This window comes from Polypterus senegalus, chromosome 1 (genome assembly GCF_016835505.1).
Source record: "Polypterus senegalus isolate Bchr_013 chromosome 1, ASM1683550v1, whole genome shotgun sequence".
NCBI lineage: Eukaryota > Metazoa > Chordata > Cladistia > Polypteriformes > Polypteridae > Polypterus > Polypterus senegalus.
In genome coordinates, this window is record NC_053154.1 from 174115879 (window position 1) to 174143799 (window position 27921).

The 27921-nt window shown below is 38.3% G+C and overlaps 1 protein-coding gene across 1 annotated transcript in view; it reads left to right on the top strand.

The window, feature by feature from the left end:
- Positions 1–27921, top strand: part of itga10 (integrin, alpha 10) — a 144656-nt gene that overhangs the window by 85113 nt on the left and 31622 nt on the right. Inside the window, exons 10-18 of the mRNA XM_039763251.1 lie at positions 8780–8853; positions 10007–10151; positions 11752–11900; positions 18014–18157; positions 19943–20146; positions 20529–20659; positions 24210–24376; positions 25040–25182; positions 25363–25473. Coding sequence (XP_039619185.1) covers positions 8780–8853; positions 10007–10151; positions 11752–11900; positions 18014–18157; positions 19943–20146; positions 20529–20659; positions 24210–24376; positions 25040–25182; positions 25363–25473 — 1268 coding nt within the window. The remainder of the gene's footprint in view (positions 1–8779; positions 8854–10006; positions 10152–11751; positions 11901–18013; positions 18158–19942; positions 20147–20528; positions 20660–24209; positions 24377–25039; positions 25183–25362; positions 25474–27921) is intronic.

Sequence of the window (27921 nt, forward strand, 5' to 3'; positions counted from 1 at the left end):
GAATAGTCGCCTAATGTTATAAATGGTAGACATTTTCTGTATTACCTGCCCATGACAATGCAGTTTTGTATGTAATGTTGTTTATTTTAATTTCATATCACATACACACATACTTTACTTGTGCTTGTTTCTATGGATTGGCTGCTATATGTTGATTATAACTTTCCATTAATCCATTAATCCATCCTGAGCTCCTTATCCAAGATCACAGTGTTTACCTTTTCACCATAATGCCACTTTTGATAAAAATAAATTCAATAAAAGTAGTGTTGGTGCACTTGATAACACCACCTGCTTTAAACATCAGCAGAACTTAGTTAATTATGATTAGAATTGATAGTACTGTAGAGAGTATTTATCTACCATTAACTTAATCAGATTCAATATTACAAAAAGTAACTGCTTGAACTTCTGAGGGTTTAATTGTAATACTGATGTGCAAAAAGCAGTAATCACCTTGTCTAAGTTGCTTGAATTAGCCAAATAGCACAGTACAGTTTTCTTTTTAACCGTGGAGATCCACTAATGCATCTCAATAGGAAAAACAAAAACAAAAAAAATTTAACCCAGCTATAAATGCCCATTTTTCCTGCTATGCCCAAGAAGATGGACAGAAAGTTTTTGTTTGTTAAAATGTCAGCTCTTTCTGGATTTGGTGGACGGATTCATGAGGTGGAAGGACAGTGATGGCAATCGATGGAGAATGAACTGACTATTCTGAGTTTTCCAGTGATGCTGTGCTACTGCTCACACCAGTAGCTACTGCATTTACTCATTACATTAGCTATGCTTGTCAGCTTTTCACTGAGTTTTACATTGGATGACTAACTGTTCAAACATTGTGTATCTGCACATACTTTTTTTTGTAATAGGACTGTGTTTCTTCACAAAAGGAATATAGTAGCCAGGTCTCTGCAAGGACAGAGATAGCACTTGAAACTTTTCTCCACAAAGTTAAATAAGCACATTGTTGACTTTTGTGTTGATGTTTAATTTTTACACCTTCAGCAGAAGAGACTGTGCAGATGAATTAGTCATGCACAAGAAAATTTTGACGGCTGTAAAGGATTGTTGTCAAAATATGCTCAAAGACCAGATCAAATTTTGCCTCTTTCTTAAATTTTCTGACAGTCAGCAATACAAGAAAACTTTCCCACAGACTAGCCTTGACAGAAAAAGGTATAAAATTAACAAAAAAAGTCAAATATCTTCCATAGATGTCATACATATGTTATGTTTATTTACTTAATAATATTATTGATTTTCACCATTATTTTGTGTATTGCTAGCAAGACATGACATAATTAAAAGCAACTTGTTTTGTAGAACAACGTTGCTTCACTCTGAACCATCCATCCAGTCCAAACGAAAAGGCTAAAAGATAGTTTATTAACATTGCAGAAGTGACAAAATATTAATCACCTGATTATGAACCTATCCAGGCATATACTGTACAATTTTCTAAGCATTATAATAAATATTTGTTTTAATTTTGTTTCAAAGTTGGTTTGCCTATGTTATATTCAAATTTTGGAAACTTTTATAAGTTATCTGATATGGCAACAATTGCTGTTGAGAATCTCATCCTGCAAGTCTACACTTTCCAGTACAGCTTACTCCTTTATATCACAAATGTTACCAGGTAAATTAACTGAATGTTCAATGATCTGACACTATTACAGCTGCCTCATTCCCTCCCCTACCCATCTAAAAGTACTGTAGGTGAGGTTAAAGAATTCTGAAGTCCGATTTTGAATGCAAGGTTTGATGTAAATTATTAAGTAATAGAATGTGTATTTTGTAATTAATACATATTTACACTAAAGTTGGGAAAATCAAAACTTTTATTTTTATTCATACTTGGGTTTAGTAACGCTTAACTGTATTTGGAAAAAAATATTTTTTGTTGATAGATAGATATAAAGAGAGAGTATATACTGTAGATATAGCATATTTTTGTGGAAAGTATTGCCTGTTAGAAAAAGATTCTGCACTTTATGATTTTTTTTATGATTGTTCAGTTCTACTGGACAAGTTTATTATGGTGTCATAAAAATTAAGCTGAACTTAAATTTAGCTTATATTTCAATAGTACTTGGCCTCACTTGTGTAACTTGACATAGCACAGGGACCATGAGACCTTTGGTGGCAGGAGGACACATATTGAGGTAGTCCTCAGGGAACACACACCTGCCTGTTGTAATCTTACCCTCTTTAAACTACATTTTAATTAAACTTGAATTTCACACTTAACACCTGGAGTCTGAAGATGTTGCTCAGGTCATGGAGGGTACATTCCTAAATTCAGGGAAGATTTCTTTTTGTATAGAGGTGACTATGGCAAACACACTGGTAAATCAAATATGGAAGCTTTATTTGAAATGTCTACCAGGCAGTTGTGTAGCTACTGCATTTAGTGGACAGGAAATCCCATTAGCTCCTGAAGTCCTACGTATCTTCCTTTTTTGTTTCAAAAAATCTAATCGTTTCACATTTACCAACCCAAGCAGCAAACATGTGTGATCAGGACAGCAATCAGTGATTTGGAAGCATAAGGTTTCAAACCATTAGACCAGTTTTTCTTAAACCATGTGTCACAACCCAGATTTGGTTGCAGACATGTTTGTGATTGGTTGCCACGTGACTGTGTAGTAAAGTTAGCTGAGATAATTCAAGCACATATTGTATACTGCCCTCTATTTAGTATGTGAAACACAACCGTTAACTGATCATAGAGTGCTTTAATTTCTGTGGCACAAAAATATAAAGAATATTCCCCACAACACTATCTTCCCTATCTCAACCAGTGAAACAATCAACTAGAGATGACTGACAAGCAAAGATACGAATAAGAAAGGAGATGAGAAGTGGGAATGACAGATGAGGTTGTAAGGTGAGAGAACTGCTACACTAGTTTGAAATGTTTAAGTAAAATTAACTGACATTACACAGGAATGGGATGATTTTGAGAGTGTTATGAATAGCAAGTGAAGAGCATTAGGGTATATATGTTTTATACTAAAAGAAGTTTTTGTGGTCATGGTTGATACTTCATTGTGTCCTCGCTGTTCAGGTGTACATTGACTCAAAATTTGTAGAAAAGGTGCAATGAAGATTCTGCATTATTTTTAATGTGCCTTGGTGAGGAAGAGTAGCATCTCATCACACTATTCTAAAGTGCTTGGATAAATGTATGTCTTCTGGTAGTGTGAAGAACAGACAGACCACAGTTTGTGAGACTCAAGGACTGTGTTTCTGATACAAACTTGAGCAAAACTGGAGCACAACAAGGAACAGTTCTGTCTCCATTTCTCTTCAGTCTGTACATCTCAGACAATAAATATAACACCAGGTCATGTCACTTGCAGAAATTCTCAGATGATTCTGTACTTATGGGGTGTATTGATAAAGGGGATGAGACAGAGTATATGTATAGGAGTCAGGTGGAGAACGTTGTGTCTTGGTGTAAAAAGAATTGCCTGCAACTTAACATCAGCAAAACCAATGAACTGGTTATTTACTTTCACTGCACCAAGAAGCCTCTATGTCTGGTCACTATTCAGAGTGGATGTAGAGGTGGTCCACTCCTACAAGTACTTGGGAGTCCACTTCAATGACAGGTTGGACTGGTCTCGGAACACAGATGCCAAGGAACACATAGAAGTACTAAATCAAAGGGCAGTTCTTAGGAGACTGTGTTCATTAAATGTGGGAAGTGACATCTGTCACATTTTCTACAACTCTGTGATGGTCAGTGCAATTTTCCACGCTTTGGTGAGCTGAGTTGGAAACATCATTGGTACCCAGGGGCGGTCCTAGCCTGTTTGGTGCTCTGGGTGAACACCACCTCTGGCAACCCCTCCCAGCGCCGATGCCCAAGATGCCGCCCTGCGCAACGGCCCATGTCGCCCATATCAAAAACCGCCACTGCTGGTACCATACACATTAATGAATAAACAATAAAGTTTCCACCTCTCCTGAGGTGACTGCTTAATAAAAAAATGAATGCAGCTGTAGTTTCAAATTACTTCGCATTAAGTGTCCACTCAATTGAATAAATAACCTTCAAATATTTTAGCCACTATTTTCAGTTTAAGTGACCACGTTTTTTGAAATCATGCATTTACAGTGTGTGGAATGGGACCCGGACACAGACAGGCGGACATCGTTTCAGCACCCAACACACTCCTTTATTATATACACTGTTTACAGGTTTTAGTCAGTGCACACCCCAGTGCCTCCAGCACCGATTCCCCAAGGTCCAGGCCTCACAGTCACAAAATGCCTTTCTAGCCGCCTCCAGTCCTCTCTCCAGCTCCGTCCTTCTTCCACCCGACTTCCGCCACTGAATGAAGGGAGGCGGCCCCTTATATAGGAACCCGGATGGGCTCCAGCTGCTTCAATCTCCTGCGGACACACCCCCGTGTGGCGGAAGTGCTGGCTGCGCACCCGGAAGCCCTTTGGGTGTCCCTGCTCCTCTTCCCTCCAGCACTTCCTGGTGTGGCGGAAGTGCTGAGGTCCAGGGTTGTTCAGGCACCGGGGCGCCGCCTGGCAGTGGCCACGGGCCCCTACAGGGTTGGGCTTCCAAGCCCTCTACCCGTGGCCCCCAATACAACCAGGGCAGTCGCCCCCTCGCGGTCTGGAGGAGGTACAAGCCCTCCTCTGGTCCTCCTGGGCGTCCCGGCTGGGCTCCACCCCCAGCCGCATGCGACAAAAATTAAATATTCCACGTACAAAAAATTACATGCAATTAAATATACCTTGTTTTCTTGAGTCTTTATACTTCTTTTCCTAAATATTATGCAGGGGAGCCTCAGTATTTTTTCCCCACAATGTACTGGCTACGTCACTGCAAATAGGTCATCACCATGTACAATTCCATACAGAAGAGCTTTCAAATTGAGCTCTGAAGAAACTGAGCAGAAGAAGGTCTCATTGTAGCTTAGAATGCTGACAGAAACAAGAGAGTCTGGTGGTTTCACTGACTACCAAAATTTTAGAGCTAGACAGTATAAACTGCAGGAGTAATGTTCTCATCCAGGGAATTAAAAAAAAAAAACTGCAGAAACTGGAATTTTCAGTGGGAGATTTTGGTTAGGCTTACATTAATATGATCAAGACAATCCTCTGTAATTCAGCTCTCGTATACCTGCAAATTTTAAAATATTCCAGGCGAGGCTATACCCTATTCCTTTTAATTTTTAATCTGTCATTTGAGCCTCTTGCTGTCACTTTTTGCAATGTTGGCATGATGACTTTTGCTTTTTTCTCAGCAATGCCTGCCCAGATCTTCATCATGTCCCAAGCTTGTTATTTTGAAATCCTATCTGGCTACAAAATTATTGGTCTAAATCTTCTCCCCTTCTGTGAAACTCTGTATGTTTTCAGTTTGTATTTTCATTCGTCCTACTGGCAGGTTCAATTAAATACCTGGGCATTAAATTGTCTCTTACTTTGCAGGAGCTTGTCACATACAATTATCATCTTGTCTTTAAGAAGTTAATGTATCTTTTCCCAGTTTCCTACAACTACAGATTATCAGAATAAACAGTGTCATCAGCTTTAACATTTAGTATCGGGCTCCCTTTCTTCCCTTTATAAACTATTGGTCTGAGGTTAGATCTCTTCTTTCTGAATTTTTTGAATCCCTTCATCATGCACTGTACTGTTTTGTGAAAGGTTGCAAGGAGGGTTGCTCTTGCCTGACATAGAATTACATCATTGGGTATTTACACTTTGGCCAGTTTGGTGCTTTTTTTGACTCCATTTTTACTGCAGTGTCCAGCTATTACATTAAAATTAATATGATTTCTCCCTGACACCTTTATTTTCTTCCTTTTCTCTCTTTAAAATTAAAGTCATATTCTATCCCTTAATTACATATTTTATTGGGAACTGTTGAAAAGCTGAGAAGCATTTGGCAGCTATTCAATATGGCATACAGCATTTGACGATGTTTATGTTAACTCGGAAGATGGAATGTCACTCCCTTTCTTTTTCTGTCTCGAACTTAAATCAGTCCTTAAGATGAAAGTTGTCCACTATCTTCTCAACTTTCTTTGCCACCTTAATTATTATGTTTCATATTTACTCCTTCCCAGTTTAAAGCTAGGGGTGGTCCTGTGTGCAATGCCACATAAGGCCCTTTCGAGGCCCTTACTGATACTTTCAGTCTAACTACAAGACCTATCTCTCCAAGTCTCCTTTTCCCCCATATATTTTTAAAGTTATGTTTAATAACATTTCTTCATTCTCTTGCACTGAGAACTAGTCTGGGTGTTTCATTTCTATACCACATATCTTTCCCTCCTTGTAAATTTTCTGCCATACGTGTGGCTTCTGAGCACAACCATCGTGTCTGTTCCTTAAACCCTTGGCACATTGTTTCACTTGTTCTGGGATTGGCTCCTAGTTCTTTCTTTCTTGTACATGCATTCTCCTGGAACTCTCTGCTCATTCCTTCATTTTTATGTAGAGGAGGCATATTTCTCTTGGTACAATTGCTGATAAATTAGCCCTGGCCTCATGTTAGAAATACTTAGATTCTCTCTCTTGTAATTTCTGGAAAACATTCTTCTTTACTTTAGTTTTTCTTGACTGTTCTGTGGTATGGATTAATGAATCATCTGGCAACTGAGCTAGTTAATATCTCAGCAGGACTTGGATGGAATGGCGTGTAGGGGAGGGTGGCAGGAGTGGGCTTAGGAAGTGGGATGGGGTAGGTTGACTCCTTTTTTTACCCATTTTTATTGTCATTTTGACAAATCACTTTTTTGTTTCAGTTTTACTGTTTCTTTTAATGTTTGATATCAGTGACAATTTGATCCTGCAGTGGGATGGTGCCCTGCCTGGGATTTGTTCCTGCCTTGCACCCTGTGTTGGCTGGGATTGGATCGAGCAGACCCCTGTGACCTTGTGTTAAGATATGGCGGGTTGGACAATGACTGACTGACAATTTGATCACAAAAAACATTAGCCAATATGGTTCTGTATTACATGAACTTTTTTTATTCATGCTAGCCTCTTTCTCACACACAAATTATCCGAAAACTTTTCCAGTAACTTTACCGGATTCCTGCAACTGATAGTCTCTGCTTCCCCTATATTTGAAACTGTTAGATGCATTGACATTAACATAGGTTAACCAGTCATAAAAAACTGGATGATCATATACAAGATCTATCATAAAACTATTAAGACTGATTGAAAACATTTAAAGGGCCACAAATGATGTACTGATTGAGCTTTTTCCAAGATTTACAAAAATGCTTCTAGATGTGGAGGGACCCACATGTAATAACATAATTTTTAGATTTGAAAAATGGATTGACTCTTGATCTGACCCAATGTAGGAACTGCTAATCCAGATTTCCACCAGATGAGCACAGCACACCATAGTCTTTACAGTTACTTTGAAATTAGTCAATGGAAGCATTGTCCACCAGCAGTGGGACCGATGCAAAATGGACGGTGCGTGGTACCAATGAGGTAGAAGCCAGACTTTACGCTACTTTTACAAACAAAATACAGTAACCAAAAGGATATATCTTTAGATTTTTAGTGTTTCATATTTGACTATAGTTTTTTCACTATCTCATATTTTCATTTTCTTAGTCGTGAGTGCATAATTTTGCATCATTTTAGCACAGTTTACAAAAATGTATTTGTCGGGAAAAATAATAGAAATAAATGTGTGTCTTGACTTCTTCCACCATGTAATGTTCATTTAAACAGAAATAAAAATGACATGGTAGTAGGTACAATTTTCAGGATCTATTCTTTTCTAATTGAGACTGTCATTTGTGAAGTTGCTAGATCATCTTTCCAAGTGTAAACTATTAAATCTTTCCAAATTGCTGGTAAGTGTCCCGTTTTCATGAGTAAGAGATGCTGACATCTTGGTAAAGTTGGCACCATATATTGCTCTAATTAGTCTATGTAGGGCATCTTTATGTTTCTGCCTCGCGTCAAGACCAGCTTTTTATAGTCATGGCTGATTGTAGCTTTCCTTTCTTCTTTTGCTAGTCTAAAAACCTAATTAAATATAACTTAAACATATTGCATATACATTTTATATAATGTATACATATTTTATGCAATGTTTCATTTTTAATGTTTATAATGCATTTAATTATATTTTAAATGTGTACTCACTCTGAGCTTGTTATTGAGGAGGGAGTTACATAATAATAAATGGAATTGAATGGAATACAGTAGTTCTAATAGCTGAAAAATTAACAATTGGCCCAAAGATTTTTGCTTTATAAGGATGATCACTATCATCCCTATTTTTCTCCAATAAGCACCACTTCTAAGAAATTAAGGGACAGATGAACATTTTGTAAGGTAGATAAACCTTTCTCTTTTCTCTGTGCTTTCTTTACCTGCATGTGAATGGTCTCTCCACTACATAGCATTAAGTCAAGTAAACTGTGGTGTCAATACAACAAAATGAACTCCTGCTAGGAAAGTATACAGTAATATACTGGTTAAAGCTTTGTTCCTTTATTGATTACACATAACCTGTAGTTTGTACTCCTTTTTTCTGTTTACCAAATCATCCAAGACATTTCTCACTTAGTGATCACTGTGCAAAACCCCAAATTTTCACTCATTTCTCCTGACACAAAGAGAACATTTGACAACAAAATTGCACTTCTTTTACACAAACAAGCTCTAATGACAGAGACCCAAAAATGCCTAGATGTGTTGTAACACTTGACATGTAGAGATGAAACCAGTGTTTGTATTCCTGTTATTCTGCTTTTTCTTTCCTAAGGTACTTTGGGATACAATGAAAGCTCTTTTGAAATGGAAATGTCGGAGACCGGGTTTTCCACTCATATACTAGAGGTAAGGCTTTGACTCTAATCTTTCCAAGACTGCTGCTGTCTGATCCGGTTACACTTTGAACTTATGTTTTTTTTTGTTTTGTTTTTTTTCTTACTGTTTTTCAAATTTGATTTGATAAATACCTCTTCCAGTGCAAAAAGTCAAAAGGTTCGTGCAGGAAAAATTCTAACCTAGCCAGACGCTATGTTCTAACCATTTTAATATTTTCATAAAATAGTTGATTATAGGGGCGGCACAGTGGGTAGCGCTGCTGCCTCGCAGTTAGGAGACCCGGGTTCACTTCCCGGGTCCTCCTTGCATGGAGTTTGCATGTTCTCTCCGTGTCTGCGTGGGTTTCCTCCCACAGTCCAAAGAAATGCAGGTTAGGTGCATTGGCGATTCTAAATTGTCCCTAGTGTGTGCTTGGTGTGTGTGTGTGAACTGCGGTGGGCTAGCTTCCTGCCTTACGTCCTGTGTTGGCTGGGATTGGCTCCAGCTGACCCCCATGACCATGTAGTTAGGATATAGTGGGTTGGATACTGGATGGATGGATAGTTGATTATAAATAGGTGAAAGTGTTGTATGGGAGAAAAAAATAGGATAGCACGGAAAAAATAGGGTTCAATCAAACCAAATGTATAAGCTTTACTTCGATCTTGTGAATAAAGTCAAAAACAAAAATCATAAACAGCATTAAAAAATAATCAATTAAACAAAACATTTATCCTTTGAAAAAGTGTTATTTAGTAACTGAGCATGCAGCTTGCCCTTAAATAAGATGGCCGCTTTGACATTATTGGCATGCACACACACTCTTAGGGCATTCCACTGGTGGCACATGGCATCGCGCTTAAAACTGTGGCACTGATAACACCACCATCATCACACAATAGAAGAACGATAAAGTTAAATAACAAGAATAAACTAAAGCTGTCAAATGTTATAAATATTTAATTACACTGTTTTTTACAAGTGATACATTCAGCAAATGGTGTGCAATAGGGGTGGCGAGGAAGGTTATGAGAGTTCAACAATATAACAATAAGTGAGGAAGGTGGTACTGTGGCTTTTGATGAAGCACAATCACTTTGGGCAGTGAACAGTAAGAGACATGTTGATGGCCCTGAAAGACTCTCTCTGCATTATTTCTTTTTTTTTTTTTTTGTTTATTTAGGATGGCATACTTTTTGGAACAGTCGGAGCCTATGATTGGGATGGAGGTGTCTTGAAGGAAGGCCATCAAGGTCGTATTGTGCCACCACGCGAGGCTTTTGAGAAAGAATTTCCCTTAGAGTTAAAGAATCATGCCGCCTATCTGGGTATGTGGCTAAATGCTGCCTATAACTCTATAGCACTGCCATATTCTTTGTCTGTTTCCAAAAATGATGGGGTATCTGAATTATACCATATTGCATACACATTTTTCTTCCTGTGAAATATAACATTTATTTTGGTTTATGGTAGAAAAATATATTATATCTGATAAAGACTATTTACTTCCCCCAAACTTTCTACACTTCCTAAATTGCTTCTACTGAATTCATAGATTGAATGACACCTGCTGCACAACTAACATCAGGATATTGCTTTGCTTTTGTTGTTGATTGTTTGTCTAAGGTAGCTAGCAGCCTTATTTCACTGTAAATCTACGTGGTTTTTTTTGTGTGTGATATTCTTTATACAATTTACAATATAGAAGAATTTCAACCTAAATGTCCTTCCTTACAAAGTAATTTTATAATGAAATCGAAAAAAAGATAATTCACTTATGATTGCAACATTTTTATCCATTTCTAGTCCCATTTTTGTTGCTACAGGGGTTTTTAGGAAATCATAGGTTCATGGCTGCAACCAACTTTGAGTGAGATACTGTACCTGTGTATCGCAGGAAACACTCATACACATACATACACACAGTAGCATCATCATGACCAGTTTAGAGTAGCTACCATTGCAAGAAGGTTTGTGACTCCCAGCACAGTCTCAACAGCATGAAGAAGATACCAGGAGACAGGCTGTTACACAGCAGCACGTATGGATGGGCCATCCTGGAGGAGCAGGACTACCTGTGCAGCCTGCATTGGTTGCATTTACCACCTAATGCTACCAGTAGTGACAAGGATACTAGCAAAACACAAAACTAGACAAGAATCAGTCAGGAAGGATAAAAAGAGAGCAATTGCCGGCGGGCACCACCTGCAAAACCATTCCCTTTTTGGGAGACTGTCTTGCTGTTGCCTCTCCAGTGCACCACTTTTCACTTTCATAATCACTTATGCTTCTGACCTGGACAGACTGATATGCCTGAAGCTTAATTGATTTGGTGTTAGACTGTGATGATTAAGTGTTCCCATATATATATATAGATAGATATAGATATATATATATATAGATATAGATATATAGATAGATATATAGATATATAAATATAGATAGATATATAGATATATAGATAAAGAGATATATATATATATAGATAAAGATATATATAGATAAAGATATATATATATATATATATATATATATATATAGTGTTTCATTTGTCCCAGCTTCAACTTTTGGTATAAATTAACATTTCATAAGCTTTATGAGTGTGTCATACAACAGTAATACTATATATGATTATGGTGATCTTCATTGACAGTTTAAACTAACAAAAGTCATTCCACATTGTTGATTTCACAAAATACTTGACCATTTTACTCAGTAGATCATCAATTTTCAGGCAGACTAGTGGTGGAAGAGAATAGAACTTGAATGGATGCAGCAACTTGAATGATGTGTTTAACTACAACATTTGAGTGTGTGGTTGTCTGCAGAATGTGAAAATGCACAATATTTATTGTGTTACATGAAGATGAAATGATAATTGGCTTGCATTTTACAAGTGTAGAAAATGTTATTTTTTGTTGTTCACAGGCTACACAGTGTCATCGGTAACAGTAAGGAATGGCAAAAGATTGTATGTTGCTGGAGCGCCAAGATTCAAGCACAAAGGAAAAGTCATTCTCTTTGACCTCAAAAACAATGGCAATGTAACAATTTCACAGGCCCTCAATGGAGAGCAGGTAAAAGAGCAGCAGAGTTCCAGTCTTCAACCAGTATCTTTGTAGTAACTGTGTAATATGACAGAAGTTTCTAGCTGGAATATTGTTATTATTATTATTATTATTAGTCACAGCTGGAATATACTTTGGGCTCTCAAAGTGTGATCTTTGATATCCATGGCAATGTTAAATGTTATTTCTTTGTACGCTCACCCCCATGATTAATCATGGAGATTCTGAGGTTTGAATTCCATCACACTCTTCTTATCATTAATGTACTGCTTTGACTTTCAGAGAGTAAAAGGGAAAAGTTAATATTGAGCCAGTGACTCAATATTTTGAATGACATTTTCGGAAAGAAATTATGACACTTTGTATTGTTAGAGGGTCAACGCAGGTGTGGACATGTACAGAGGAGAGATGCTGGATATATTGGAAAAAGGATGCAAAGGATAGAGCTGCCAGGCAACAGGAAAAGAGGAAGGTCTAAGAGGAGGTATATGGATGTGATGAGAGAGGACATGCAGGTGATGGGTGTAACAGAACAAGATGCAGAGGACAGGAAGATATGGAAGAAGATGATCCGCTGTGGCAACCCCTAACGGAAGCAGCCGAAAGTAGAAGCAGAAGTGCATGTTTACAGTGAGGTGATTGTACTAATAAGTAGTAGAAGATGATCCGCTGTGGCGACCCCTAAGAGGAGCAGTCGAAAGAAGAAGAAGAAAATGTTTCTTAAAGTTCATGCAGTGATCTGATGCAGCATCTAGATTTAGTTACCTTCTTGCATTATTGCTGCTGGGATGAGCTCCAGCTCCCCATCTCTCTGAACCTGATAAATATGTTGCAAAATGGCAAGATAGATTAATTATTGTAAAAAGTAAACCAGTCTACTGAGCTTCAATTTGTTGTCCTCAATCCCCGAAATTCTGACATAGTGAGGTGACTTAGTGCCTAGACCTTTGGGTGATTGCTGAGCTCCTAGAATGTCTGTACACTTATAAGATACTAAGGGAATTATTGGTTAATGTTGTGATATCCTTTAGTGTGCTGAATGTCACAGTGTTAACACTGAGTCTCTCTGGATATTGTCCCGACTCTAAAGAAGTTTTGAGGATGGGTTTGGACACCAAGAATCCTTCAGTACCACAGCATTAGGAAAGCTAGAGTCACTCAGTCAGTACCATGATATTATTTATTTTTGCAATTAATCATAATAATGTCTGTGACCTGCCTGGCACTTTTGTGACTCATTATATTAAGACCTCTGTTATTATTCTCCGTTGTATCTGGTTACTCTTGCGCTGTTTGAGCAGATATCCTGATTCTCTGGAATCTGTAGTGATTTCCGACATAACTCCTAATTACAGAATTGTTTCCAATGGTATAGCAGTATGGTGAGTCAAAGGGAGCACCTTCATCCTCCTATTTGTCCTGAATGTCAATATACTTGCACAACTTTTTCTAGCCTCAATATTTTTTCATGGGCTCTAAGCCTAGCTTGGTTTTATATTATGATTGTTGTCTTTTACAACTTTTTACAAGCCTTTGAACATGAAATCCTTCAGCTTAATTGCACAATGTTGACATTCATCTGAAAGGGAAATTATGACAAAATTACAAGTAAAATAAATGTAGACATTGATTCGTTTTTAATGTTTCAGAAATGAGGGCATTTCTGAAAAAAATAAAATGAGAGAGGCCTTCATTCTTACTTTCATGGAGGTTATAGTCAGAGCAGGCTTACCAGATTTCCTATCCCCATAACCTCCTTGGTAATTTCCAAAGGCAGTCGAGAAATATAATACCTCCAGCGTGCCTTGTGTCTGCCTTTGGATCTCCTCCCAGTCAGATGACAGGCATGTGTGGGTCAGATCCAGACAGGCTAGACCTTGGCAATGGAAATAAATGTAGACAACATTTTCAATGTAATAACATACTTTGGTACTGTAGCTGATTTTTTGGCTTTGATTTTAAATTGCAGTAGTCAGTACACAGTCAAGGGTGGTTTGGCCTCTGATTACTTCTGCTTTTCATTATTAAAGTCAGTTCATTCAAGTAAGAATTTTTAAAGTAGACTTTTAAACATAGCAATTCTCTGTCTAAGTAGTAGAACATATTATATTTCTGGAAACATTAAAATGAAAGAGGCCTTCCTTAATGCCTTCCCCTTGGGCCAGTAGTATTACAGCAAAGAGAGAAGTAGTATAGTTTCATTAGATTGAGAAAATGTAGATCTGTGTTAATATCAGCAAAGACCTGTGGTGACAGCCTCAAATCTGCTTGCTACAGCAGGACATCAGTTTTTCTAAAGATCATGTAGCACTGTGATGACTTCTGAAACTAAGAGCTCATTCTTTGAAAAGTTGAAAACTCTTGTTAAAACAAGGGTTATGCATTGTGCAAAAATATGTACTATGTATTATATGATGCCAAATGTGAAGGAAAGTTTAGGATGAAATAAAGTTTCAGAAGGCATAATTAATGTGTATATGTTGAAAATTAAACAATTCGCCTACACTGTAAAATGTTATCATATTCTGCACTGCTTACCATTTTTATCTGTCAGGAACCACACAAATCTCTTTCAGAGACCTTTCCTGGGTGGGATTCAAATACACTACAAAGGCCACTCAAACACATTCATACTGAGACAGCACAGAGATGTAAATCGACCGACTCTGAAGTGCGTGTCTTTGAACTCTAGGAGAAAATTGAAGTCTCCAAGAAAAATCCAAAAAGAAAGCATGTGCTTCCACACGACAACTCAAAATTCAAATTGGTGCCAAGTAATTTAAGGCCACACTGATATTATCTATTGCAGTGGGCTGGCACCCTGCCCGGGGTTTGTTTCCTGCCTTGTGCCCTGTGTTGGCTGGGATTGGCTCCAGCACACCCCCGTGACCCTATAGTTAGTATATAGCGGGTTGGATAATGGATGGATGATATTATCTATATTGATCACTCATTAATTAATAATACCAATAATACAGTTATAGCATAATAGAAAAAGCTTTGTTTTGTATTTTTAATTAAGGTATATTTCATTTCCTGTGTCTCCATAATAATATATACTTTATAATATATTTGCACTGTTACGTTTTGATCTTTATTTCTACTTTATTCTCAAAATACCTTCTGTATATTTGACTGTTGTAATTGAAAATGCATGTAGTATTTAAGAGGTCTGTAAAGAAATGTAGTTTTAAATAAATAATCGAGTCCCAGAGCATGCAGGTTTTGATCAGGTGTGGATTTGTGCATGCCAGTGCTCACTCCAGGGTTGATTGGGGTGCTTGGCTGATTGCGCACTTAAGTGCAAATGCAGGCAAATCACTCTGGTGCTTCATTCACATCTCAAAGTGGGCTGGGAGGTCAACATAAAAATACAGAGAAAGAAAGAGAACTGTGAAAGTACAGTAGCAGGCGGTTAAGCAAGACAAGCCTGGCAGTGAGTGAACAAGAGGTAGTACGGTTGTTAGCACCACTGAAGAGTGAAAGATCTTCGCTCTAGGAGCAGATCATCCCCACTGACATTTCAGAGTAGTGGGTGCAATGGCGGTTGAGTGCTCCTCAAGGATCTGAGGGATGCCCAGGGGCAAGAACGAAGACAGGAGGACAACCAACCCTGAGCAGTCTGGTAGATGCGGATGAAGGCAGCCAAGACGGGGGTCAGTGAAGAGGACCGTGGCTGCTGGAGTCTTTGTAGGGCGGCAAGACCTGGGCTATAGATGAACTGAGGAGAGGGAGAAGAAGTTGCACTGAGCTCTTATGAGAGCAGAGAAGGAACATTAGGGACCCAATGGCTGTTTGTTTTACTGTGATTTTATCTCTGTACTTTAACTCACAGACTGCACTGCTTTTAATTGGATTATTTGTTTATGGAAAACTTTGTACTGCTCTATTTGCAGTTTTGTTTTGGTCTGAATTTTAATAAAAGTGCTTGACACTTTTGCACTAATCTGTTACTGAATGTGTGTGTCCTCATTTGCCCGGCTCATTTCAGTTATGACTGTCAACGGTTATACGTTCAAGAGGCTCCTGGAGGCACCAGGGAGTGTGGAGCCAACCCAAACTGTTACACATGGTTAGGGACACCCACCATCTTCTCAACCTATCAAGTACACCATAGCCTTCTCTGTCATAAATTTTAGGCTCTTTCTCTTCACTTCTCCTCTGGACTTTTTAACCCTTTGGCTGTGAAACACCGTCTTATTTCAAGACATAGATAGATAGATAGATAGATAGATAGATAGATAGATAGATAGATAGATAGATAGATACTGTACTTTATTAATTTGATACTTTATTAATACTTTATTAATCCCAAGGGGAAATTGGACATGCCCTATAAACCCTTCCAGGGTCAGGAGTTCCCCAACTTTTGCTACAGGAACAACAAACTAGAACTCCCACTTCCAACCCCTTGGTAAGGCTGCAACCCAGAGCCTTCACTTGTCTTTAAAGGGCAAAGCTTATAAGTAAGACACCCTTTCAGCTGCCCATTCACTTCAAGGGTTGGCATTTTGCCACCCACTAGAGGCCTGAGCTCGGGAGCACTAATTTTTCTGCCAGTCCTCTTTGTATTCACCCTTCAGGGAGTAACCAGGACCCACCTATTCACCTGTGTCTCTTGTTGACAAATAGATTTGTGGCCTTTTTTTTTTCTTCACAGAATGGGCAGCTGCCACTTCTTCATGCACCCTTACATCTACTAAGGCCTAATCTCACTCACTCTTGTAGTGAAACCATCTCTACCATTGCAAAGTATGTTCTCAAGCTGCTTCTGTGGGTACAGTGACCTTACTTTCCAAAAACTACTGGATATGATCCACAGTCTATGCATGACAGAATGGTAATAACTCATAATTAGAATATCATTAAAGTAACAAATTCAATCAGTATTCTTTGATGCCTGCTGTGGTTTGATTCTGACTTAAAATCTAATTTTGGTCATAGCACTGATAGCCTGAAAAGTGAGCACAGAAATGGTCAACTTGGCTGAGTATAAGAACTTCTCTAGCTCAACAGTACTGTTGTCTTACGTGGTGGTAACTTCACTATAACAGGCCCACACATAGAATGCTAAAGTGTTAAAAGTTCAAGCCGACGATATCTTAGCCACCCGGGCCCATAGTATATGTCTGCATTAAGCATAATTTCCAGTGAGAGAATTTTCTCCATTTGACCAAGACAGGCACTTGCAAGTACTCCACAGGAATGCACAACGTCACTTGTTTGGCTAGTGAAGATTGTTATTTAGGGACAAAAGAATATTTCTTTATGGGACAGAGATATTTTTTTTCTTCTGCTTTCTATGCAACAATTTTCCACATCTGCTCAAAACTATGTGCCTAGCTTGATAGTCAATCATTGTACCAGTGGTACACACCATCCTGTCAAGATCCTTGGCTAGTTCAAAGTGTTTTTGCACATTTTAGATAATTTTCTATATACCTTTCTTTTGTTGTCACAGTCTTCATGTCTACATGCTGTATTTCTAATGGCATTTTGCATTGCCAGTGTCAGTTGATGATGCATTAAATACAGCCTATATAAGGTTCAAGGGCTGCAGTTTAAAATCTTTCTGTATTTCAAAAGTAAATTATTCATTTTTATAAAAAAATTTAACATAAAAACTTTTATTTATACTTTCAGGTTTCTGACTAAGCATTCTAGACTATGATTCTTACTCATTCTGTAAAAGAAAATGTGAGCTATTGTTTGACCTTTGCTTGCCCCAGATTATAGTTTCTGTTCATTTTTGGGAACCTCCCTTACCTGACATTCATTTTACTGGTAATTTGCTGGTCACATGGAGAAATTGCCATGACACAATGTGATGCAGAAGGTCAAATCACTTACAGTTATGACTTCTTTAAATGTCACAAGTACTGCACTGTTATTCAGTTACCCTAAGATCAACTTCAACATACATAAATTTGAAACAAAATGAAGACACTGAAAACATTAAAATATTGCCATGAAACAAATTCAAAGTAAATGTTCATTTGAGCACAGTGCTGCCCTGGAAGAAACTCACTTTAGTGCATGTGTGCCACACTTGTGTACTCCGACAATGGCTTTCCCCTTCTTCTTTACCTGTGTGTTGTACTGCATTGTTTTGTCTTTTTCAGATTGGCTCTTACTATGGAAGTGAATTGTGCCCAATTGATGTAGATGGAAATGGAATCACTGATGTTCTGTTGGTGGCGGCCCCAATGTTTCTGGGGTCAGGAAACCGAGAAACTGGTCGAGTCTACGTGTACACACTCAGTCGGGTGAGAATATAGTAGAATTACCTTAAGATGGCGTCCTTAAACAGAAATAGCTTTACTAATATTGCTGTTTTTAAATGCTTAATTGTGGCCCATACACAAAATCTGATCTCGAAGATTACCTAGCAATAAAAAAGATCTGGTAACAATGGCTGTGTAGTACAGATAGTTATTTATTTTCATTGAAAGCAATGATGGCTGCCTTCTGCATTAATTTTTGTAATGTTTCAAATATGTACACTGCTGGTCAAAAGTTTTAGAACACCTCAGTTTTTCTAGTTTTTTCTAAAATTTAATCAGTTGAAATGCAGTGAATGACCTAAAATGTTGAAATGGTAAGCAGTAAACTGCCAGAAGTTTACATTTAAAATTTAGGTTAGCTAGAACTGAAAAAAGTACATTTTAGAATATTACAAATGGGCCTCCTTCTTGGAACAGCTAATAGGTTACAACCTACAGATGTTCTGCAGCAATTAAAGTAATTTAAGCCTTGCAAGTTAAAACAAATAATTTGAACAGGTGGCCCAACTTTTGTTGATTACTTAAAGCCCTCTGTCTGTCTTGAAACGGAGTTGGAACAGACTGTGTTACTACACCCTCCAAAGTACTACTTGGATAATGTTACACTGCAGAGTGTTGAAAATTCAAGTGAAATTGGCAAGAAAATGGCAATCAACAAATGAAGGGAGACAGAGCATTATTACCTTTGAAGTTTAGGCATTTCATTTACAGAAATTGCAAAATAAAAATAAATCTAAAAAAAATGTTCAAGGTGGCACTGAGTATGTTGTCCTACACATTCCAAAGCCAATTGGAAATGAGAAGAAACTGATAGGAAGAGATCTTGCAGGCCCAAAGTCACAACCTAATCAGAAGATCCTTTTCTGAGAGTCACCAGCTGGCATGATAGGTGCTTCAGAGCACAACAGCTTCAGTCTTAACAGTGGTCGAATAAGTCAAGTCTCAGTTTCAGCTGTAAAGAGGAGACATTGTGTTGCATGTTTGACAGGGCGGGTAGCAGTAAGAAAGCCATTCCTTAAAGGACAAAATAGGGCCTTGAAATACCAGCTGTGGACTACTGCCGAGTGGAAAAAAGTCTTATGAACCAATGAATCAAAACTGAAAATCTTTGGTTCATCATGCAGAGTGTTTATACGCCGTCAAGTTAGAGAAAGAATGGTTTCTCAGTGTGTGGCACCAGCTGTCAAACATGGAGAAGGAAGTGTGGTGGTCTGAGGTTCTTTTGCTGGAGGCAGAGTTGGTGACTTGCACAGAGTGGCTGGCATTCTGAAAGAAAAGGGTTACCACAATTTGGCTGTTACATCAGTAACAGGTGGCTACTTTGATGAATCAAAAATTTGAATAAAATTTTGTACACGTAATCACTCTTTGACCTATTTTTTTTATCTGCTATTGTTTATTTATTCAATGCCTTGAGGTATTTAAAAACCTTTTGACAGGTAGTGTGTATTAAACAAATAAAGTGGCATAATGGTTCATCTGCTGCCACACACAGTCAATGATCTGGATTTAAAACATGGCCCAGGCTCTGACTGTGTAGAGTTTGTATATTCTTCCCCTTTCTGCGTGGGCTTCCCTCTTTTTGACAATGATATGCCTGTTAGGTTGATTGAATTGTCAAAAATTGGCCTTGTGGGCCTTGTAGTGGATTGGCGCCCAATCCAGGATTCCTGTCTTGTGTCTGATTCTGCAAGCATAGCCTCCATGTCTGTGGCTGTGAAGTGGAAATGGTGTGAGCAATGTCTTTAATCTGCACACTTTTTTCAGGTACTATTCACATTCAATGGAACTCTCCAAGCTCACAAAAAGGTGCAGGATGCCCGTTTTGGATACTCCCTAGCTGCTGCCCCAGATCTAAACCACGATGGTTACAATGACCTTGTGGTAGGAGCACCACTGGAGGACAATCATCGTGGGGCCATCTACATTTATCATGGGCATCGCACCAGTATCCTACCACAATACAAGCAGGTGAACCACGTCTATCATTTACTTTTAGGTATCACATTTTGTTTTGAAATTATCAAAAGGTGAGTTGTCTGAGCACAACAATTAAGGGCTACAATTATCTGAATTCAAAGCCTTACTACAGCAATAATTGGTGAAGTAAATGTGAGCTTGAGCCCACCACATTGCCACTGAACATCACCAAAGATTTAACCTGTCCATCCGTTTATATAGAAGGAGATCAGTGATTTTTATCCCCTAGAATGCTAATTCACCTTTGTCAGAATTAATAGCCAGAGTTTTTTTCTTCTGCTCTGTTTAGCTGTGTTTAAAAGTTGGCATAATACCAATGCTTGTGCAATTCTAAAGCTTTTAATTTTAATTATTTTATTTTCACTTTGTCCAGAGGATTCCAGGCTCTGCTTTGTCCCCAGGCCTTCAGTATTTCGGTAGCAGTGTAAATGGACAACTTGATTTAGATGGGGATGGTCTGGTGGACCTTGCAGTTGGAGCTCAGGGTAGTGCTGTCCTTCTAAGGTGAGTCCAGGTTTTTGTATAAGTTTCTACTGTGACTTTAGTAACATAGTAATAAAAATGGCAATCTCTTCATTTCTGAAATCTTTATACTGTATATATTTTTTTCCTAAAGCAATGTCACTGTCATGGATACAAGGCAACAAATAGCACAAATGATCTGACTGCATGCCTTAGGACAATGAAAAGAAGTAAACTTTAGCCTACTGTATTTTATTAGATTTTCTTCCAGATCCTAAAGAAATTTGGGTGAGGTTACTTGGCATCTCTAAATTGGCCTAGAATGTGCACCCAGCTAATGACCGACATCTTAGGTGGTTTCTGGATTGCTTTGAAGGCTTCTGGCATAGGTTTTGCCACCTTGTGACCCTGATACGGAATAACTGGGTTTGAAGAATGGAGAGGTAGTTGGATATTTTTTTTTATTTGAGAGCAGCAGTAGCACATCAGTTAGCACTAATGTCTCGCTGTCCCAGCGGCTCTCACGTTCAGGGTTTGTAGTCTATGGGTTCCACTGTACTCAACTAAATAAAAGGGCAGCCTTGTTCTGACTTAGGTCAACTGGCTATTCAGAATTTTAAATAGATATTATATAAAGTAGCCGCTCAGAATTTTACTGGAATATAAAGACAATCTGGATATGGATCTGTCGCTAGTAATTCTAAAATCTCTGCATCCACTCTGAGCTGCTGTTCCAACGTGAGAAGGGATGACTTGATCAAAGTATCACCTATGTCTTGTACCACTATAGAATATTGATAGGAGATAATGTGGAAATATCTAATGAAAAACATCTCAATGGTGGCGTAAATTTAAAAAATGCATTTAGAACAGCTCTTAGAGGAATGCACTATGCTGAGATAGCAAGTGTTGAGACTTGACTTAATTGCTGTGATTGATGTAGTTAGGTAGATCATTCTATAATCTAAGTACCTTAACCATTTTAAACCTTGTAGGAAGCTAATGTAGATAGACTGAAGGACTAGAGTTGTAAGGCTGTATTTGAGAGTTCTAGTTAGGAACCTTAATACAGAATTATCATTACAGCTGGGTTTACAGTTTTGAACAATATGAGCATAAAACACTTCAGACATTAAATCAAGTTTCAACATAATTTGTGTTAAACTGCCATATTTGTCAATGTTTCTAACCTGGAGGAGGCAGGATCCTAGACAGTTTAGAACTGTGATGACTAAAGATTAAATCCAGACAAAGTTAACACTTACATTTCTTTTAAAATGTGGACTCAATTAAATTAAATTTCAAACATAATAAAAAAAGTACACAATTAATGAAGGTTTTGAATTACATCTCCAAATGGCAACATAAAAAAGAGAGAGAGAATTTTCTCCAGGAATTCCTGCAAACATTAATATTCTTGCAAGTTATAACATATTATTGTAGCTTTTTTGACACAGCCAGAATTTGTATTAAGATTTTCTACACACATTTTTAAAAGGCATAATTATGATCACCTAAAAAAAATAACATCAAAGGGACGACAGACCATTTCTAAAATAAGGTCCTGCATTGTACTGGTTGGCACAGTCCCACCCCCAAGATTCTCGTTGATATGAGCTAGGTGTGAACACTAAATGAAATTTATAATTAAAATGTATAACATTTCTGGCTCCTAGGCCATTTGTTGATTTCATATGTGGAAAGTGCCAAATGACAGACAGACAGACGGACAACAGTTTAGCACCCAACACACTCATATTTATTATACAAAGTATTTACTTGTTAGATCTAGATGCAGAACCCAGTGCCTCCAGCACGATCCCCAAAGTCCAGGCCTCACAGTCTCCAGTGCCTTCCTTCTAGCACCCACTCACACTCTCTAGCTCCATCCTATTCCACCCGATTCTTGCTCCCGACAAATAGTCTAGTGCAGAACCCAGTATACCAGTCCAGATGGTCTCCAAAGCTCCAGGCCTCGGCAGTCTCCAGTGACTTCCCCTTCTGGCGGAAGTCCGGCTCCTCTCTCTCTGAGCTCCATCCTCTTCCACCCGAGTCTTGCACTTCCTGGTGTGGCGGCTCATAAGTGCAGTCGGATGGTTTCAGGGCTGCTTCCCGGCAGTCTCCTCGGGTGCCCTGTGTGGTGAAGTGCGGATCCCTACCCTCCGGGTGCTTCCCAGCTCTACACCCGGTGTGGCGGAAGTGCTGAGGTTTCAGGGCTCTTCAGGCACTGGGGTGCCCCTTACCGGTGACCACGGATCCCTACAGGGTTGTGCTTCCAAGCTCTACACCCGTGGCTCCCAGTGCAACCAGGGCGGTCGCCCCCTCATGGTCTGGAGGAGGCATAAACCCTCCTCCGGTCCTCCTGGGTGTCCCGGCTGGGTACCACACCCAGCCGTCCGCCACAAGATATAAGACATTTCAAAGGGTAAATTAAATGAAGTTTATTTAATGCATAGGCATGATGGTTTATGACAGGGATACACACTTATGGTCCTGGAAAGCTGCTGGTTTTCATTTTCACCAGTTTCTTAATTAGAATCAATTTATTTCCTGCATAAGCAATATGTTTTTTGGGCTTAATTTTACTTAATTCACATCTGAGCCACAATTTGCATATTTTAATTTTAAAGAGATGTATGTAGGTTTTAATTATTTCCTGATTTCTTAACTAGCCACAGTTATTAATGAAATGCAGATAATAAAGAATCCATCATCTCTCCAGCTAACTTGGTTCCACTGACAATGGTGAATGTGCATCATGTATTTCTGTTAATAAAAGATTTTAAAATAAATGAGAAAAAAAGGAGTATCATGAAGTGCAAATGTGTTCAGACCCACAAAATATATTATTAATGTTCTCAGAAAATGAAACTCTATAATATAATTAAAATTTGTCATGGATGAACAAAAGTATTAAGAAGCAATATAGTTTAATACAAAGTTTCATCATCAGCAAGATCTGTCTTCTAATTAGCTCTCTGGGACTGTGATGAGGACCCCTGGTCTATGACTAAAAAAAGCAATATTCTCATTCAAACAGAATCAAAATTGGGGCCATGAGGGGTTCACAACATCAGGCACAAAGCAGGAACTGGTCCTTGACATGGTTACAAGCTATTTCAGGGTTCATATTCACACACATTCACAACAACACTTTTACTGGGCCAGTTTAGAATCCCCAGTACACCTAATACACATTTGTTTCTGGACGTGGGAGGAAAACCAGAATACCCAGAGAAACACCCAAACAAGACAGAGAGAATGTGCAGACTCCCCAAAGGCAACATGCAGGCACAGAGTTCTCACACACTGCTACATCTATGGTTGGACCTGGGCAGGCTTTTGCAGAACCCCAGAGGTTTTTTCCCTCCACTAGAGTGTTTGTTTGTTTTTTTTCTCACTGATCATTTGTTTATTTGGTTATTGGTTTTCTTTGTTTCCACTTAATGTCATTTCCAATACACCTTGAATTGTAATCTGTTTTGAAGGTGCTGCAGTATATACAGTAAATAAATGTTGTTGTTGTTGTTCTGACATACTTATGCTCCACAATCTGCAGGCCGTGTAATTTATATTAAAATCCTCTTCACAGCTCCAGAAGCATTGTTACAATTAACGTAAGTATAGAATTTGAGCCACATTCAATCAATGTAATCCAGAAGAACTGTCAAAGAAACAACAGGGACTCTGCCTGCATTTCTGCCAAAGCCTGTTTCTCAGTATCCTCCCGATCTCCTGTCATTCAGACAGTTCGATTTGGTAAGTTGAATCTGACTGACATTGTACAATATGCAAAAAAATATTTTGCCTTAAAACACATTTATTATACAGATAAACAACTCAGACCATCAATCCTGAAAAATTAACCTTTGTAATAAAGCATGCCAACAAAAATGAAATGTACTCAAGAGAAATGGTTAGCACAAGGGCGTAGTGGTAGTGCTGCTATCTTAAAGTAAGGAGACCAGGATTTGCATCCCGGATTCTCCCTCTGTGGAGTTTGCATGTTCTCCCTGTGTCTGTGTGGGTTTCCTCCGGATGCTCCGGTTTCCTCCCACGTTCCAAAGATGTACAGTTTAGGTGTCTTGGAAATCCTAAATTGGCCCAAATGTGTGTGGTTGGGGTGTTTTCACCCTGCGATGGATTGACACCCTGTCCAGGGTTTGTTCCTGCCTTGCGCCCTATGCTAACTGGGATGGGCTCCAGTATACCCCCGTGATTCCTGTTCAGGATTACACAGCTTAGAAAATGACTGACTGACTCAAAAGAAATGTTACACTTGTAAAGCCATACAGTATGCAGTATGTGTAAAGCCTCTTTAGCATACAGTGTATATTACATCTTGTGAGTACAGTATGATGCAAGAATAGTATCTTCTCTACTACTATGCTTGATACGTTTTCTGTTTTACTTAATTTTCAGCCCTTAATGTGACTGCTAACCTTGATGACCGGAAATTTGTGACAAGAGCCATTTTTGATGAAAACTCTCAAAAGCAAATACAAAAAGTGATGCAAGTTCAGAGCAATGCAATGACTTGCCACACCCTACCTTTCCACGTCATTGTTAGTATGGTGTCTTTTCTATTTTCCTTCATTTTATTTTAGTTTGTAAACTAGAATTGATTCCTACTTTTAAATTCTATGAGAAGGGCTATATTTAAATAAGTACATTGAATGTATTGATAGAGTCTGAAAATATTCTCCTTTATGCTGTTAAAGAAAAATGTATTTTTTTTATTTCAGGACACAGCTGACTACATTCGACCCATTGGCTTCACTCTGCGTTTCAGGATTAATGATACAGATGCTGGTCCTGTTTTAGATGAAGGCTGGCCTACCTCTGTGAAGAAATTTGTGAGTCAAACCTACAAAATTTAATTGATGTTATTAAACAAGAAGAGCAATGTAATCAATGACGATAATCAGTTACCGGCAGGACTGACTGCTACCATGAATGTTAACATTACATACAGCATTAACTTATGTTGAAATAAATAAAAATAAATGTTTTACTTTTGACATATGCAAATTGTATAATACTGTAATGGAGCTGACAGGTTTCATCTGCCAGGGATAGTCACTTATAGTATGAGCTGGCACTCCACCACACACATGAGCAGCTTCAGAGCCAGCAGCAGGGGTGCCAATATAAAGAGCAAGTCTGGAATGTCCCAAACAGAATTCCATCTATTGTGGCAATGTCAAGCAGTCATTTTAATGATAGTGAGCCACCACAAAGAGCCATGCAGAGAATCTATTCCGGTGCTTAGTGCCGGCACTACAGTATTGTGTTTTTTAGGTTATAAAATAGGCAGACATTACAGCATTTTTGTACCTGGGCAGATGTGAATATTTAATTTTTGTAGATAGTATTATTTGTTTATTACTGGGGGTTCAGCCACCTACTCATTTTGCTCACCAGCCCCCCGGCAGGCACTACATGCTAGCCACTTCACGGTTCTGCCACTCGCGTATTTGGAAGCGGATATATGGGACTTGTTACATATGCATAATAGACCTAATAATTTTACAGTACAGTGAGTAATTTACCATAGTATAAAACAGTAAGACGAAATAAATTGAAAGAACGTTATACTTCATGTTGCGTTAGTGGTATTCGTTGTGTTATACATTTTCGTTCTGTTTGGCTTTGAAATTAACACGCAAACACTTTTTAAACTTACACTTTTACTGTAAAACTTCAGTAAAAGCAATATTTGGAATTAACTTTTCATCAAAATCGCACTGAATTTTGATTCTGTGTTTGGACTTGGATTGTGACAACGCAACATATAACTGCCAGTGAGTGAATATCGTTTCTCTCTCTCTCCAATAAATAAACCGACTTTATCGAATGTTTGCCCCTGTGATTTGTTAACTGTCATAGCAAAAGCTATTCTAATGGGAAATGAATGGCATATCAAGATCTCCTTTGGTGTCTAATGTTATCCGCGGAAGATGTGCTACATTACCTTTCTTGTCACCTATTAAAATTTTACATGTCATAATTTTTCGACCAATTTGAATAAAACTAAACTTGTCCTATTGCATAGCACATCACTCATGCATAAATTACTCAGTAGCATTACGATACATCCTTCTTTCAACAGTAATTCGGCCGGTGAAAGACCGGACAGTGTTAACGGTTGTAGATATTCTACAGGATATTGTAAGTTGATGTTTTCATTTTCCGCACCATCACCACCAACAGTTTCAGCCTAGTCTATTGAAACGCATTTAACCAATTTGCCGTGTAACCAATTGGCAAGTTTCACGTTAATTCATTTGACTTCATCGTTTCTCAGTGCTAGGATTGCCTATGTACTTATTTCTTCTGTTGATAAACCTTCGGGATGAAATTCTTCAATAAGATGTGGACATAATAAGTCTTTTATTGGGAACTTAAAGTGAGGAAAACGTAAAAATTTAAAGAGCTGAGAGTGCAGGAACTGTGTCTGACAAAAGCATTCCCAACAATGAGAGGACCGTGGGCGTGGGCCTTTAACCGGAAATGGTTGAGAGAACGGCAGGACCCCATCTACCAACTTGATATTATTTATTTGTTTTTTAGCATATGAAAGCCTCTCAAAGGGCATTAAACAATATAACTTAAAGTAACCAAACAAAGTAACAAGTGCACAAATTCTGACAATGCCTGTATATGATAGTATTTAGAAAAATGCAATGAGAAAAACAATCAAGGCCAGATTAAGACCCCCACAGTCCCCTAGGTGACTTAGCTTCATACAAACATTCATGCAGCATGCAAACTTAAGTAATTTAAAGAAGTGCAGTACTTCTCACTCTTGATTTCAATGCAAGAATGTGAATACTCAGATCATTAAATTGTCTCATTTACTAATTTTGACTCAGTGGTACACGATTGCTTCATTGGATACATGGTTTATTGGTGAAAAGGCCCCTTTCTGTCACAGGTCCCTGGGGCACACATCCAGAATGCCCTGATGGTAGATCCACCCCTGGGCACAACAGTGATTTAGATGCAAAAAATACAGCATGAATATATTTGCTTGCACCAAGTTCCGCTGCTTACCTAAATGTTTTAATAAAACTGAAGAAATATAATTTCACATTGTCTTTTCCTACAAGTATCTGATTATTGGATTATTTTTAAATAATGAAGTATAGGACTAGAATGGTAAGCAGGTAGTGTGATCACCACTTACAGTGAAAATGTTTGTACAGAGGCCAACATATGATGGCACAAGCTGCAAGTGACTTAGGCATGCAGAAATAAGAATTCAATGACAGGAGCATAAGTTAAGCAACTTCACAATGTTT